We start from the raw sequence: 14,931 nt of genomic DNA on the forward strand, positions 1-14,931 counted from the left end.
AAATGGCTCAATGGATTGAGGGCCAGGCCTGGAGATGGGAGGTTCTGGATTCAAATTTGACGTCAGACACTTAGTAGCTGGATGATCCTGGACAAGTCACTCCCATTGCCTAAGCCCTACCCTGAAACCAATACAAAGCATTGATTTTAAGACAGAAGGCAAAGCATGCTTCTTGCTTCTTGACAGAGATGAGGTCTAGAGATACAGAACATAAGATCTCTTCAGTTAGTCATAGCCAATCTCTTGATTTATTTATGTTATGGGGAAATGGGAGGTGTGGGGGAGAGTCTATTCAGAGAGAAGTGAATTAGTAGGCAGTGACAGAGATGCAAGAAAGAGTGTCAATAAAACAAGCAAAAAATAGAGAAGAAAACATTAAGACAATTTTGTCACTATTTGTTAAATAGAACCTATATACTTAAAAAAAATAAGCTGCAACGGTTTATGAGTTTTTGTATGTTCTGTCTCTCATTTTTATTTGTATTTGTTGATGATGAGGGTCATACTAAATCACAGTCATGTGATATAAAAATATTCTTAAGGATATAGAATGGCTCCAAGTCAGGGGAGAGCACTTAAGGAGTCCAGAAAAAAGGTTGTTACACTAATCAGGCAGTGAGGCAATGGGATTCTTTATTATGATAGTGGCAGAGGAGGAAAGTTATGAGGGATGAATGCAAAACCTCAAGGTTTTTGAACTTGAGTAACATTCAGGGCAAGTTACTAAAAAAGAGATCAGGAAGATGGAGGAGATATTTTGGGGTGGGAGAGATGATAATTGGCCAGGGACATGTTGAGACCAAGTTGACGGCATGGCATTCACTTTTGAGATCCGTCCAGCGATCTCTCTGAAGATTCAAGTTTACTCCATCCAAGTGTGGTGATTTCAGTCGAATAATGGAGATGAGAAACGCTATGTGCTCAGTCCCACATGCGTAGGTGTCACATAGCATATTACCATAGAATGGAGGCTTATTATATAGGTTAGTGATTACATACTTCTTTGACACACAATTTTCTACATATGTTTCCATAGAACTTAACAACAGACATGTAACCTAAGGAGATATCAATGAAACATTGTTGCTATGGATGAATGACATATACAGGGTGATCTAGAGGTTAGTTCTCCCTGACCTAGGAGAATCAATGTTACTTTTGGTCAGCTTTCACAATCAATCACAATTCCTTAGAAGAGGAGATGGGTAACAAAACATTTCATAGCTAGGTACAAGGTTAGAGGGCAATTTAATGACAGACCAGATTTGGGGTTTTCCTCAATTTACAAGTTCTATTTTTCTTGTGTTACTTTAAAGCACCTGGCAATGATGCCTGGTTTCTGTCTGCAGTGGAGTGTATCTTGAAGGTGACATGTTCTTGGCTTGTCTGGCTTGTAATGAGAGTGAATGTAACTCTGTGGAGAGGGAAAGGAGGAGGGGGTAATGGGTAATGATCTTTAGGTTTTAATTCTGTGAATGTACTCTTTTAGGGTAATAATTTGGGGGGATTAAGGTGGGATATGTTTATTCTATAAGTCTTTGCTCTTATATAATTTCTTTTATGTTGGAGAGAGAACAATAATTATCCATTAGTGAGAGAAGTTAGAGAGAAAAGTCACAGAAGGGGATGGGGGGGCCTTATTCTAGACTATGACTGTCAGACAGCAGGGGTGATGGCTCCCCACAATCCACAAATAAATATACAAATAGACTAGTTAGGAGATGACTAGTGTTTGGGTAAAGTGATCATAATGGAGTTGTACATTTGGAAACCAACAAAGGGTTTGAGGCCTGAGAAGAGATGGGGGGGAAATGATCCAATTGGGTGTACACAGCATCAGGATTTCATTTTCCAAGGGCAGTTAAGTTATATTTAGCACCATTTTTTAATGCTAAGGGAATGATTTCAGGAAATGCAAGCAAATTCCTTGTGCCAAATCTCTTATTGAATGACTTCAGCGTGCATTGAGAGGCCTAGCTTTCAAGATTAAGGTGAATTTCCCTATATTCTCCCCTTAGATCACAGTGCTTGGTGTCAGAAGGATTTAAATCCAGATCTGGCCTCAAGACACTTACTTGCTGTATGATCCTAGGCAGGGGAATGATTGCCTTAGTTTCCTTAAATGTAAAATGGGAATATCACCTTTTCAGGGTTATTGTGAAGACTGAATATGTGTTAAAAAGTGTTTAGCTGTGTGTGGCACATAGTTGGTGTTTAATGTTTATTTCCCTCCCCCCCCTCCCCCCAGTGACACTTAATCTGGAGCATTGTGTTCAGTTTTGGACATCATGGTTGAGGAAGGACATTTGATCAAGTTGGATTGTGTCCAAAAGTCAACTAAGATGGCAAAGGGCCCGAGTTTCTAGCGTGTAGGATCAGTTGAAGGAACTGGTAGTGCCTAGCTATCCTAGAGAAGCAATGTGGGATGTGTTACCTGCGTTCAAAAACGTGACAGGATGTAATGTGGGAGAGGGATTAGGCTTGTTTGGCCTGAGCCCAGAGGCCCGAATCAAGAGCAATGGAGAGAATTGGTCAAGTGGCAACTTTAGACCCCATTCAAGGAAACATTTGCTAATAATGACAGTAATGCCACAGTATTTTTGGTGGCCTCTGGATATAGTGGATTCCCACTCCCCTCACTGGAGATCTTCAGGCAGAAGCTGGATGGCCATATGTTGGCTATGTTGCAGCAGGAATTTCTTTTCAGTTTATGGATTTCCCAGCTGAGTGTTTAGATTCCTTCTAACTAAAATGCAGTGATTCTTTGATATTTGTATTGGGGGGGGGGGTCACTTAGGTCTATAAACTTGTGTGTGAAGAGTGTGTGAGGAGAGAGAAATAATGGAGTTTTCAAAGAAAGCTCTGTGTAGAAGCAGACAATGGGGAGGAGGAGGCAGCAGTGGAGGTATATGCCATTTCTGAGATATGCCCCTCACACAGAAATTCCAGTTTACAACGTCACAAAGGACACAAGTGCTAGTGTTACATCCAGAAACATTTTATTCGGCACATCACATAGGGGAGGGCTCCAGTTTATACACATGGTCAGAGACAAGTAAGGCATTCCTGGTTTAAGGCAGGAACTAGTAAAGTTAAATGGAGTTAGATGTTAAGGTGAAGGAAAGAGCACCAAAGTGTTCAAATTACAACCAGACAGGGGAGTCTGCAAAGATACTGGTGATACTTGGTAAACCAACAATTGCTCTCCTGCTAGAGCTGCACAAGGCACAAATTGTTTCTACATAAAGATAAAATAATTGAGTAAGAGCAAAGGAAAAGACATTAAGAAAACCAAACTCTCATTTGCCCTTCATGTCATAAGTTTTGCAACGTTATATGTAATTTCAGAACAAGTAACATTATGCTGAGATCTCAGTTTTGTCCTGAGATTTTCTGTAGCTATTTTGTCTATCCATATAATCCCTAGTTCAGATTGTGTTCTAACACAGAATAAGCCTTAGGGTATTTTAGAAGAGTAACTAATGTATGCATGACGGGTGAAATCTGAAATAACCAACAAATAAATAAATAAATAATAGTAGCTATTTCCAAAGTAACCCTTTGGACACACAATTGGTTATATGAAAAAAAATCCAATTCTCTGTGCAGCTCTCCCATATAAAAAGTGCCACTGGCCACCTCGAAGGGCAAAAAGAAAGCATAATTTAGAAGTCTGATTTGGGAAATGGAGGGAGAACTGGGAATAACAATAAAAATGTACAACTAACTGTAACTGGGGCCAAGAGCCATCAGTCAAAGTCATGAATAATCTGACTTGGTGCCACAAAGTTGTTTCACACATAATTCTTAGGGGCATGCCAAAAAGGTGGTTGTTCATATTGTAGACTAGCAGATAAAACACTGTAGATGGAGAATATGGTGGAGGAAAAGAGAAGTTGTCAGCCTTCACTTCAATTCTGGTTTGGCTTCTTGGAGAAAAACACAAGCAGAAACACAGTAACTAAAGTACTTTAAAGGAGGAAAGTCTTGTGAGGCCATACAAAATTTGAATACAATATTAATATTCGAATCCTCCTGGAACTTTGACTTCCACTTGGCACTTTCTTATGCTATGGTAAATAAACATGTCCTAACTGGAACAAACTGAGAATCTTTACTGGTTTTAATGTATTGGCAAAAATCGAAATTTTGGTACCATCCATAGTACTATAAAAGTCATGTTTTTAAAGGAATTATTCTTGGCTAAAGTGGCATATACTCATCAAGTGACAGGCCACAAGAGTAGAGAAAGCAAACATCTCACACATCTTCACCAATGACTAAGAAGAAGTGCTTTTGCCAACTTTTAAAGGTGAATTACACATCATATTTTATCACCATCTGACATGAAAATGATAAACATTCAGTGGTGTTTATATAGGATACTGGGTATATTTAATAAGGCATCAGAAAAATATCAAAATAAGGCACAGCCTGTTCAATGCGGCAGATTTGTGCTGAGTAGCAGTTTAGTTTTCTTTCAGGAAGGCACACATTGTACATCTGATTATTCACTGGGTTAAAATGTGGAATAGAAAACCTGAAATTCATGTGAAGAGGAAAGCAGGCTTGGATAATTTTTTAAACTCTGTTTCCAGAAAGTCAATGGCAATATTACTTCTAAGTCACAAAACTCTGGAACTTAAGAAGTCCTCCTTATCAGTCCATATATAAGTTTATCAAGGCACTGTACAAAATGTGAACTGGGCTATGGCATTTTTAATTAGGAGTATAACATGTATATGTGTATATATATATATATATAATATGCATATTATATATATTAAAAAGGCAATTTCCTATAAATCAAACTTTACATTAACCAACAAAAATAATTTTGTTTTATATATAACAGTACGTAAATTTGATAATACAGCAGGTTTAAGTCAAAAGACTTGATGACGTTTCTCAAACCACAGGCCTGGGTTTCACTGGCTGTTCATGAAGAAACACTCCACACTAATAGACATGGAGAAGGGACAGACGGAAGAAAAGAAAATAATACTTTAATGTTAATTCAAATTCATAATTTTTATCTAAAATTAATACTTCAGTATAAAAAAAAGTTTTTGGCAACATGTCAAGAAAATTCTATTTCGGGGATATTCTCCTAATTGTTTTATTAGACTTTCTGCAGAATATATAGTCCTTGAAGCCATAGTTCTCTAAACAATTTCCAACTACTAAGCTAAAAATGACAAAGGACAATGTCAGTTTGAGGAAGGAGATTAGCTTTAATGTAAACATTCAGAAAGAGGCAGGGCTCTGTTAGAAACAGATAAAAAATTGCTTACTTTGAAAGATTCACGTTAAAGTCAGAAACCTAAGAAACCCACCTATACAAAAATGGGGAACTTATAAATTAAAATGTTGTAATCTTGGGAAGATTCTCAATGGTGGATTTATGAGAGGAAATGGTCTAAAATAGCAACATGTGGAATGGTTGCGATTTATAGCAAAAGAAAATACCTACATTGAAGAGATAGGGGTTGACTGAAGTGATGAAATAAGATTCAGCTAAAGGAACAAATCAAGTTTAATAAAGTAATAGTAGCATAATTGTATAGTTAAATATTGCTGGAGAAAATTAGCTAAGATGAAAAAGAGATAGAAGAGAGTGGAAAGAAGGGGAAAAAAGGAGAAAAAGGGGAGGGAGAAATAGAGAGGGGTCAGAGAAGAGTGGAAAAAAGGGGAGAAAGAAAGTAGAAAAGAGAGGAGTAGGGAGACAGAAAGACAGAGAGAGGGAAAGAGAAAAAACTAAGTAAGAAATGAGAGAGAAAAAAGGGGAGAGGAAGAGAGAAGTAGAGGAAGGGGAAGAAGAAAGAGGAGAGATGGGGCAGAGGGGAGAAAGAGAGAAAAAGGAGAAGGGAGAGACTTTTGTACATCTCAAGCTTTAGTAACTTAAATGTGCACTAAGATTTTTGGGACCCTCGTATATTTAAAACTAAAAATGACATATAAAGATTATTTTTTCATGTTGTAGCACATTCACTCACCAATGATGATGACGATGATGACAACCACAACAGTAATTAGTATCGCCCACATCTGTAACAAAACATTCCATAGCTTTAAATGTGTAGATTACCATGCTTACTAAAGAATAGGGCAGCTAGGTAGCAGAGTGAATAGGGTGCCAGGCCTGGGTCTGGAAGACCTGAGTTCAAATGTGGCCTTAAGACACTTATTAGCTTGGGTAACTTTAAGCAAGACACAACTCTGTTGGCCTTAGTTTCCTCATCTGTAAAATGAGCTGAAGGAAATGGCAAATCATTACAATATCTTTGCCAAAAAACTCTCAAATTGGGTCACAAAGAGTTGGACATGAATGAAACAAATGAACAACTGAAGAATACCATACAGTAGTGAAATAAGAGATAAATTAGATTGTTCTACTAATTGAAAAATAAATTAAAGAAGCTAATGACTCCATGAGACATCAAGAAACAATGATAGCAAAATAAAAATGAAAAAATTGAAAAAGAAATGTTAAATATCTCACTGGAAAACAACAGACTGAGGAGAGATAGTCTAAGAATTACTGGATTGCTTGAGAGTCATGCCCAAAAATAGAGCCTAGACATCATATTTCAAGGAATTATAAAAGAAAACTGCCCCAATATTTTAGAACCAGAGGATAAAAAAGAAATGGGAAGAATCCACAAATCATCTCTTAAAAGAAATCCCTGAATGAAAACTCCCAGGAATATTATGGCCAAATACCAAATGGTCAAGCTCTTAGAGGAAGAAGAAAATATTGCAAGTAACCAGAAACAAATCAAATATTGTGGAGCAACAGTAAGCATAACACAATATTTAGAAGCTTCTACATTAAAACATTGGAGGAGAGCTTGGAATATGATATTCCAGAGGGCAAAGGAGTTATGGTTACAACCAAAAAGTGATTTACCCAGAAAAACTGAGGATAATCCTTTGGGGGGGGGGGAATGGGTATTCAATGAAACAGAGGACTTTTAAATGTTTCTAATGAAAAGACCATAATTGAATAGAAAATATGATTTTCAAATACAAGATTCAAGAGAAGCATAAAAAATTAAACAGAAAAGAAAAACCATAAAGGACTCAAAAAGGTTAAACTATTTACATTCCTATGGCAAGATAATATTTGGAACTCCTAAAAACTTTTTTATTATTAGGGTAGTTAGAAGTATACATAGAAAGAGGGCACAGGTGTGAGTTTACTATGATGGAATGGAAAAAAAAAGGGCTAAGAGGGATATATTGGGAAAAGTAGGAAGGGAGAAGTGGAATAAGGAAAATTATGTCACATAAAAGGCATAAAGGGAAGAGCTTTTCTGGGGAGGGGGTGGGGAGTGGAGGGGTGGGTGCTTAAACCTTTATCATCACTGGAATTAGCTCAAAGAAGGAGTAACATAAACTCAATTGGGTACAGAAAGCTATCCCACCCTCTGGAGACAGGGAGGAAAGGAATGAAAGAAAGATGTGAGTGTGTGTGTGCGCATGTGTGCATACCTGCCTGACAGAAGGAAGTGTGGATTAAGGGAGAAAGTGGTCAGAAGCAAAACAGAGCTTTGAAGCAGAAAAGTTTAAAAAGAAAGATAAAATAGGATAGAGGGAAATAATAGTAATCATAACTGTTTAAGTGAATGAGATAAAATCAACCTTAAAACAGAAGCAGGTAACAGAATCTGACATGTTCTTTACAAGAAACACATTTGAAACAAGAGACACAGAGTAAAAATAAGGGGCTGAAGCAGAATCCATTATGTTTCAGCTCATATTAAAAAAAGGCAGGAATAGCAATAATGATCTCAGGCAAAGCAAAAGTAAAAATAGACCCGATTAAAAGAGATAAACAGGACATTATGCTAAAATGTATCATAGATAATAAAGTGATATCAATCCCAAACATACATGCACCCAAGGGTATAGCATCCAGATTCTTAAAGGAAAAGTTAAATGAGTCACAGGAGGAGAAAGTAAAGTTATACTAGTGAGAGAGAGCTCAACTTTTCCCTCTAGAACTAGAGAATCTAACCCCAAAATAAGAAAGAAATTAAACAGAGTAATAGAATTTTAGAAAAATTAGATAGGACAGAACTCTGGAGAAACTCAAATGGAAATAAAAAGGAGCATGGAACTTTTCTTTTCAGCTGCCACTAGAAGGTGAAACTCCTATTTGCTGTGATTTAGAGCCTCATTCTGAACTTTTATATTACATAGGATCTTGTTCTATTCTATTCAGTATCTCTCTGAGTACCAAGAGACATATTCCTGAGTTCTCTATGTGAAGTAAGAATTATTACTCCAACTGAATAAAAATTTTCCAAACAAGCAGACAAAAAAGGACTCCAAATCTTATATGGACACATTTGATGATACAGTAAAATGAATTCTCTGCTTGGCTCTGCATATCCAACTCTGTATGGGAGAGCTGTTAGTATGGAGGGGGTAGAAAAAACAGCAATGATGTCTCACATTTATCTTTAAAATGTACAAAACAGATGAGGATACTGAAGTTCAAATAGGTTCCATGATTTGCTTATAAACATGTTATAAACATGTCAAAGACTTAAGCCCATGTCTCTGATTCTTCCAGTTCTATGCTAACTGATTCCATCTGCCTTTCAACACTTTGCAGATCCTGGACTTAGAGCTGGAACAAACCTTAGAGATCCTCTATTCTAACTCACTGAATTACAGATGAGGAAAGCAAGGATCAGAAGGTCGTTTGTCTAAGGTCTTGGTATTAGGTAGAACTTTTTGATTCCAAATCCACTGTGCTTTCCATTACTCCACGTTGTCCAATCTTTGGATTGTTGGTAGTGAAGACACCACCAATGTTTTTGGCAGAGAGGAGATGGAGGCCTTCTTTTCTGATCCCCCAGCTTTATGATGGCCTTATACCTATACAACTTGATATTCATCAAGAGTTCTAGGACCCACCCTCTGAATGAAGGGCAGGGTCTTTGCTGATAAAGTGGTCAAAAGAGAGTGGCCTTACCTTGCAATTCTTCCACCAGTACTTTCTCTTCAATTTGGCTGCACTTGTCTCAAACTGGGAAGCCCCTGCTTGCAGTGCATCTGCGCGGTCATCTAACTCAGAAAGTTTCTGATCTCTCTCCAGAACTTTGTCCACATTGACTCGCATAATATCCACCACCTAAACCAAGAAATTCATAAAAGTTAAATAAAGAGCCTGAAGTAGCACAGTGAGAATATGGGTTCAAATCTGACCTTAGACCCTTCCTAGTTGTGTGACCCTAGGCAAGTCAATTAAGCCCCATTGCCCAGTCCTTACTGCTCTTCTGCCTTAGAAATGATACTCAGTATCAATCTAAGTCAGATGGTAAGGGTTTAAAATAAATGAATAAAGAGACTGGACAGAATTTCCCAATGAAATCAATGGTTGCATTCCCCCCCTATAATTTTTTTTTTCAGGAAAGAACTCTGTTACTTTTGGCCAAAAGCCCAAACTAAATTTCCAAAGCAAAGAACAAGTACAATGCCATTATCAGAAAAAGGAAGAGTCAGAACAGAATCAGAATGAGTTTCTAAGAAGGAAACTACATGATTTTTCAGAATTAATTTAACAGAAGACCATCAAACCTTCATGTTACTATGTTTACTGAGCAGTGTTTTATAACATAGGTTTATCCAAGACTTTATAAAAGTAGTTAATATAATGGCAATAAATAAGATTAAAACTTGATCAACTGAAGTGTGTATGAGCAATAGAGATGAGAAAGGAGCAACACAGCTTACTCACCTAAGAACTAAATGCTTATTCCTACAGTTGCAGCAATAAAATTGAATTGATGGGGACCTTGAAATAATGTCATATTTTTTGTAAATATCCAGAGGATCTTGAAAAAATGCTGTCTTCTACTACTCTGCACTGTAATATTCCCTCTTGCAGGTGCTTAACAGAAAATAACTCCCTTGTATAATTATATAGCAAATAAAGTTTTTTGGTCTTGTCTGTCTCTCAGTGTTCTTGTTCTTGTAATGCCCTGAGAAACTCTCTCTGCAGGCAGCTTATAAATAAGTAGCTTTGATTCTAATACACCCAATTTTAAACACAACATGACTGTAATTTTGATGGCACCAAATGTAAAAGATTTAAACAATTTTAAGAGCTGGCATCTTTACTGGCACTTTAAAGATTTGCAAAAGCAAATAATCTCCATAGTCACCCTATTTTAAGGTAAGAAAAATGAGGCTCTGAGAGATAGAAGGACCTAAGTCTAGTCACAGAAGTAGTGTCTGAAGCAGGATCCAAAGCCGGCTTTCTCCCAACTATATGTCCAGTATTCTTTACACTACACAATGCCACCACCATGTACACGCCATTGCTGGGCAATAATCAACTATCTTTTCTGCAATTCTTTTTGAAGACTAGGTAGCATTATACCTCACAATAAATCCTATAGTTCAGTGGCTCCACAGTTACACATTACTTTGCATAGACAGGTTCAATGTTATTTACTATCAAACATGATCAAGAACAGTCTGCAAACATTATCAAAGATTTTTTAAAAATTTGGGACAATTAATACTATCAAGTTAAAAGGGGGAACTATCTACTCTCATCGATTCTGATTATTCTGTAACACTGGGATAAATCTGTATTTAATTTGGTCAGCCTTTCAAATAATATTGACAAAATTCGATCATGGAGATTAGTCACTCATATAGTGTATATTTGTTTGCATGTTGTTTCCCCCATTAGAATATAAGTTTCTTTAGGGAAGGGATTATCTTTTGCCTCTTTCTGTAACTCCAGCATTTAGCACAATGCCTGGCACATAGAAGGCTCTTAATAAATCTTTAGATTGCTAATGTGCACTTGAGAAGCAATTCGTGTGTCTATAGAAATGGGAACAGGCTGAGGTGTCTATATCTATATAAACCTAATTCTTATAGTACTCTAGTGGGTTTGGCAAGTTTTGGCAGAGAGAGTTCTCAGGGAATTACTTTTTAAAGTGTTTAATTTATGGCTCTATCTGTATCCATCCTATTTAGGGAGTGTCTGACTTCTACCCAGATCAGAGTCGGTAGGGTCCAAGGAAGCAAATACTTATCATCTTTTTGCATTATATTTTATAATTTGAGTCCAGAGTGCTCAGTTTATAGTTAATGACTAACCTTTCCCATCTCTGTAGTTAGAAGTTATAGGTTTACAAGGTCTCAAAGCCATACCTCATCTACTTGATTTTGTGCCTGCTGAAGTCTGCGATTACTGCCAGAAGCAGCACCTGAAGGAGGCGGCCCACTTGTTGACCTGTAACATACAAAATTATAACCATCAACATAAAACAACATATTTTCTAAAAAAATTTATATCTGAGAATATGTCTATATAGCTAGGTCCCAATTAGTGCAAATAATGGACTAACCCTGAAGTGGCTACATGTAGCTAAATTCATACTAGTCAAAGTTATAATTAAGTAAACTATGATAATTGGTTCCAACCCTATGGAAACATGTAGTGCAAATCTACATTAGGACATGGATGTAGATAAGATCTTCTGACCTCTCAGCACAACACAGCAAAAAGGAACCCAATGAAACAGTAACTTCTTTAATTTTTAAATTTAAACAGAATAATTCTGATAACAGTGAACTTCTTCTAAACCTTTTACTTCCCCTGAAATTTCCCAGTACTTTCCAAGATATTATGAATTATGTCCACCAATAGAATTAGATAGGATTCAACATGGTACTCTGTTCTGTATGTACCATGATCCAAGCTATATAGCTTTTAATTTCCTCTTTTCAGAAGCTCACATTATTTCTCAAATCTAATAATAGGTAACATTTGGATGGTTCTTTGAGGTTTGCACATCTGATTCTTACAATGAATGACCAGATGGAGTATTAAGTACTACAAGTATTCTTTCCTTTTTGTAGATTAGTTAAGTGAGGATTCGTTAGTGGTCTGATACAGAGTCAGAAGCTGAGGTCTTTTACCACTAACATAGTACAAAATACAAATGTATTAAACAGCTACTAGTGCCAAGCACTCACTGTGTTGTGTGCTGGGAATATACAGAAAGGCAAAGCCTCTGCCCTCAAGGAGCTCTCTATCACATGGGTGGAGACAAAACATAAAAAAATTTGTACAAACAAGATACCGACCCAGAAGGGAATAAGATTAAGGAGGAATGGGAAAGGATTCTTGCTTTTAGCTGAGACTTGGAAGAAGTCAAAGAAGTCATAAATTAGTCTTATGGAAGAGTCCTAGGCATCAAGGACAATCAACGAAAAGGTGTGAAATTGGGAAATGAAGTGTTTTTTTTAAGTTTAATTTTTATTAATTTATTTATTGGTTACATAAAGATTCCTAGGTATCTGAACTGGGGAGGGCATTGCTTGACAAAAAAAAATGTATCTAAACTGTGTCATTCATGTTTCTATTGATTAGTTCTATCTCTGAAGAGAAATGTCTTGTTTAATAAAGAATGAGGAAACCAGTGTCACTGGTTTGCAAAGTCTGTGGAAATTAATAAGATCCATAACTGCTGGGAAGGCAAGAAGATCTAGGCCCTGGATAGCTTTAAAAGCCAAAGACAGGATTTTATATTTGCTCCTGAAGGCATCAGGGAATTGGGGTGGGGTGGGGTGTGTGTCCTGAACAGGAAAGTGACATGGTCAGCCTTGTTCTTTAGCAAAATCACTTTAAGGGGAAGAGACCCTAGAGGGGAGAGACTTCAAACAGGAGATCACAACAGTGCAAGGGTGAGCTAAGGAGGACCTGCATCATGGTAACAGCAGTGTTATAGGAGAGAAGAGGGCAAATGCAGAGAGATGTTGTAAAGATAAAACCCCTAGAATATGACATCAGAGTGGATATGATGAGGGTAGCTAGATGGCTCAGTGGATTGAGAGCTAGGCCCAGAGATGGGAGGTCCTGGATTCAAATGTGGATTCAGATACTTCCTAGCTATGTGACCCTAGGCAAGTCATTTAATTCTCATTTCCTAGTCCTTACCACTCTTCTGCCTTAGAACCAATAGATAGTATCTATTCTAAGGTGGAGGGTAAGGGTTAAAAAAATTGGATGTGGTAGGGTGAGAGTAAGAAGTTGAAGATGACACGCAGGAGTCATTTAGATCTGAGTTCAAATCCAGCTTTGGGCACTCATTAGCAGTGTAACCATGGGTAAGTTACTTGACTTTTCCTTGCCTCAATTTCCTCTGCTGCAAAATGGGAGCATTTATCTCTCAGGGTTGTGAGAATCAAATGAGATAGAGGCATATTATAAGTGCTATAATTTAATATAAATGCTAGTTGCTACTACTATTATTATTATTTTGGTTGACTGCATTTCCTTCCCTGAGAAGCAAGCAGACTACTCCAACAGTAATAATCTAGCTTCCTAAGGAAGGGTAAACAGCTTCCTTTCTTTCCAAAACTTTCAGACTCCTGGGGTGCCAGATGTGATTGCTGGTAAAATCTTGGGTACAATCATAAAAGGTACCTTAAAATCCTAAGTCAAAGTCCTTAGAGAAGAAAACTTTATCACAGCCAAGTGAACACTCCCAAAATTACACACACTGGTGACAAATATCTGACTGGAGGGAGAAATGTTCCACAAACGCTAAACAAGAAGATAATTCAAAATACCCTAGGCAGCTTGGCTGGTATACAATAATGTTTCTGCTTTGACTTCTTCCTAAAGCTATCTCCAATGACAACTCAGTGGAGGCAGGGATCTTAGTTCCAGTCTCTATAGAGCCTCATGGTTTAATTACAAGTAGTGATCTGACTTGGAATCAGGGAAACTGGGGCCAAATTCCATCCCTTTCATCCTCACTAGCCTTGCAAAGCCCAGGCCACTTCATCTCTTTGAGCCTCAGTTTCCTTCCCTGTAAAATGGGTCTATATAATAATACCTCTGGTGTCCACCTCACACAGGTTTATTCTGAGGCTCAAAGGAGATGGTGCAATATAATAAATAAAGCACTCTGAACTCGCTTTTAATAAGCTACATGTACGTCATTAAAAAAATTATCATCATTATTATTGCTGCCCTGCACACAACAGAAACCAACACCAATCTAGATCTTCCCAATAGGGAGAGGGTGGGGATCCCAGGAGGAAAGAGGGTCCCAAGGTAGTCAGGAGAGTTCTTTCTCAGCATTATTTTGGGTGGGGGAAAGCCACAGGCTGCCTGGAATCTCGCCCCCGGCCCTGAGAGGTGCAGGGTCACATGCGCACACAGCGTGTATGCACACACGTACACGTATGCACGCATACATACACACACCTCCCCCAAGGTCTGCTGGTATTCCGTGCAGGCTCTTCCTCCTCTACTCCAACCTTGGACCTCCTGGGCTTCCTTCAAATCCCAGATTCTATAGGAAATTTTCCCTAGCTCCTTAGTTCTAGGGCCTTCAGTCGTTTAATCCTATGTATCTGTCCCGAGTTGGTTTGTCTGCTAGTCTCCCCATCAGCCCGTAAGCTCCCTAAGGGCAGGCACTTAGCACAGTGCCAGGCACACAGTAGGTGACGAATAAATGCAGCCACGGTTGGGCCCCTTCCGCAGGACGGAAAGGACACACCCCGGCGCTGGGCGGGGGCGGGCCCGACAGCAGAAGGGGAGCTTCCTACCCTCCCCCTGTCCCGACCCTCCGCTCGGGCCGGCCCCCTCCCTTCTGTACCGGCGCGTCAACTCACATTTCGGCGGCTGGCCCCGGAGTCGAGAGAGGAAACGTTTCGGCGGGATAGGAGGGGCCTTGGAGCCCGGAGGACGAAGCAACTCTTGGGGACCCGGACTCTGCCAGTCGGCCTGCTGAACTGACTGGCGGGCCGGGCGCGGCTGGTGACGGACAGCCGGGAGGGGGCGGAGCTTAGAGGCGAGGCGTGCGTGCATACGTCCGCACGTCCGTCCGCGCGCGAGAAGGAAGCCGTCTAGTACGCTCGCGCGCGCCCGCGGCTCCACCC

The 14,931-nt window shown here is 38.8% G+C and overlaps 1 protein-coding gene across 1 annotated transcript; it reads right to left on the bottom strand.

The window, feature by feature from the left end:
• Positions 1–2,977: 2,977 nt before the first annotated feature.
• Positions 2,978–14,922, bottom strand: VAMP3 (vesicle associated membrane protein 3). The gene is made up of 5 exons (XM_007492107.3): positions 14,665–14,922; positions 11,185–11,266; positions 8,987–9,145; positions 5,997–6,048; positions 2,978–4,959 (listed from the first exon to the last, which is right to left on the bottom strand). Coding segments are annotated over exons 1-5 (315 nt in total). The 5' UTR covers positions 14,667–14,922; the 3' UTR covers positions 2,978–4,939.
• Between the last annotated feature and the right edge of the window lie 9 nt (positions 14,923–14,931).

This window comes from Monodelphis domestica, chromosome 4 (assembly GCF_027887165.1).
Source record: "Monodelphis domestica isolate mMonDom1 chromosome 4, mMonDom1.pri, whole genome shotgun sequence".
Lineage (NCBI taxonomy): Eukaryota > Metazoa > Chordata > Mammalia > Didelphimorphia > Didelphidae > Monodelphis > Monodelphis domestica.

What these genes read in the sequence shown, in the direction of transcription:
- VAMP3 (XM_007492107.3), bottom strand. An exon ending in CACAAAATCAAGTAGATGAG is followed by an intron (nt 9,146 to 11,184) that starts GTATGGCTTTGA and finishes TTCTTGGTTTAG; the next exon opens with GTGGTGGATATTATGCGAGT. An exon ending in ACTGGTGGAAGAATTGCAAG is followed by an intron (nt 6,049 to 8,986) that starts GTAAGGCCACTC and finishes GTTTTGTTACAG; the next exon opens with ATGTGGGCGATACTAATTAC.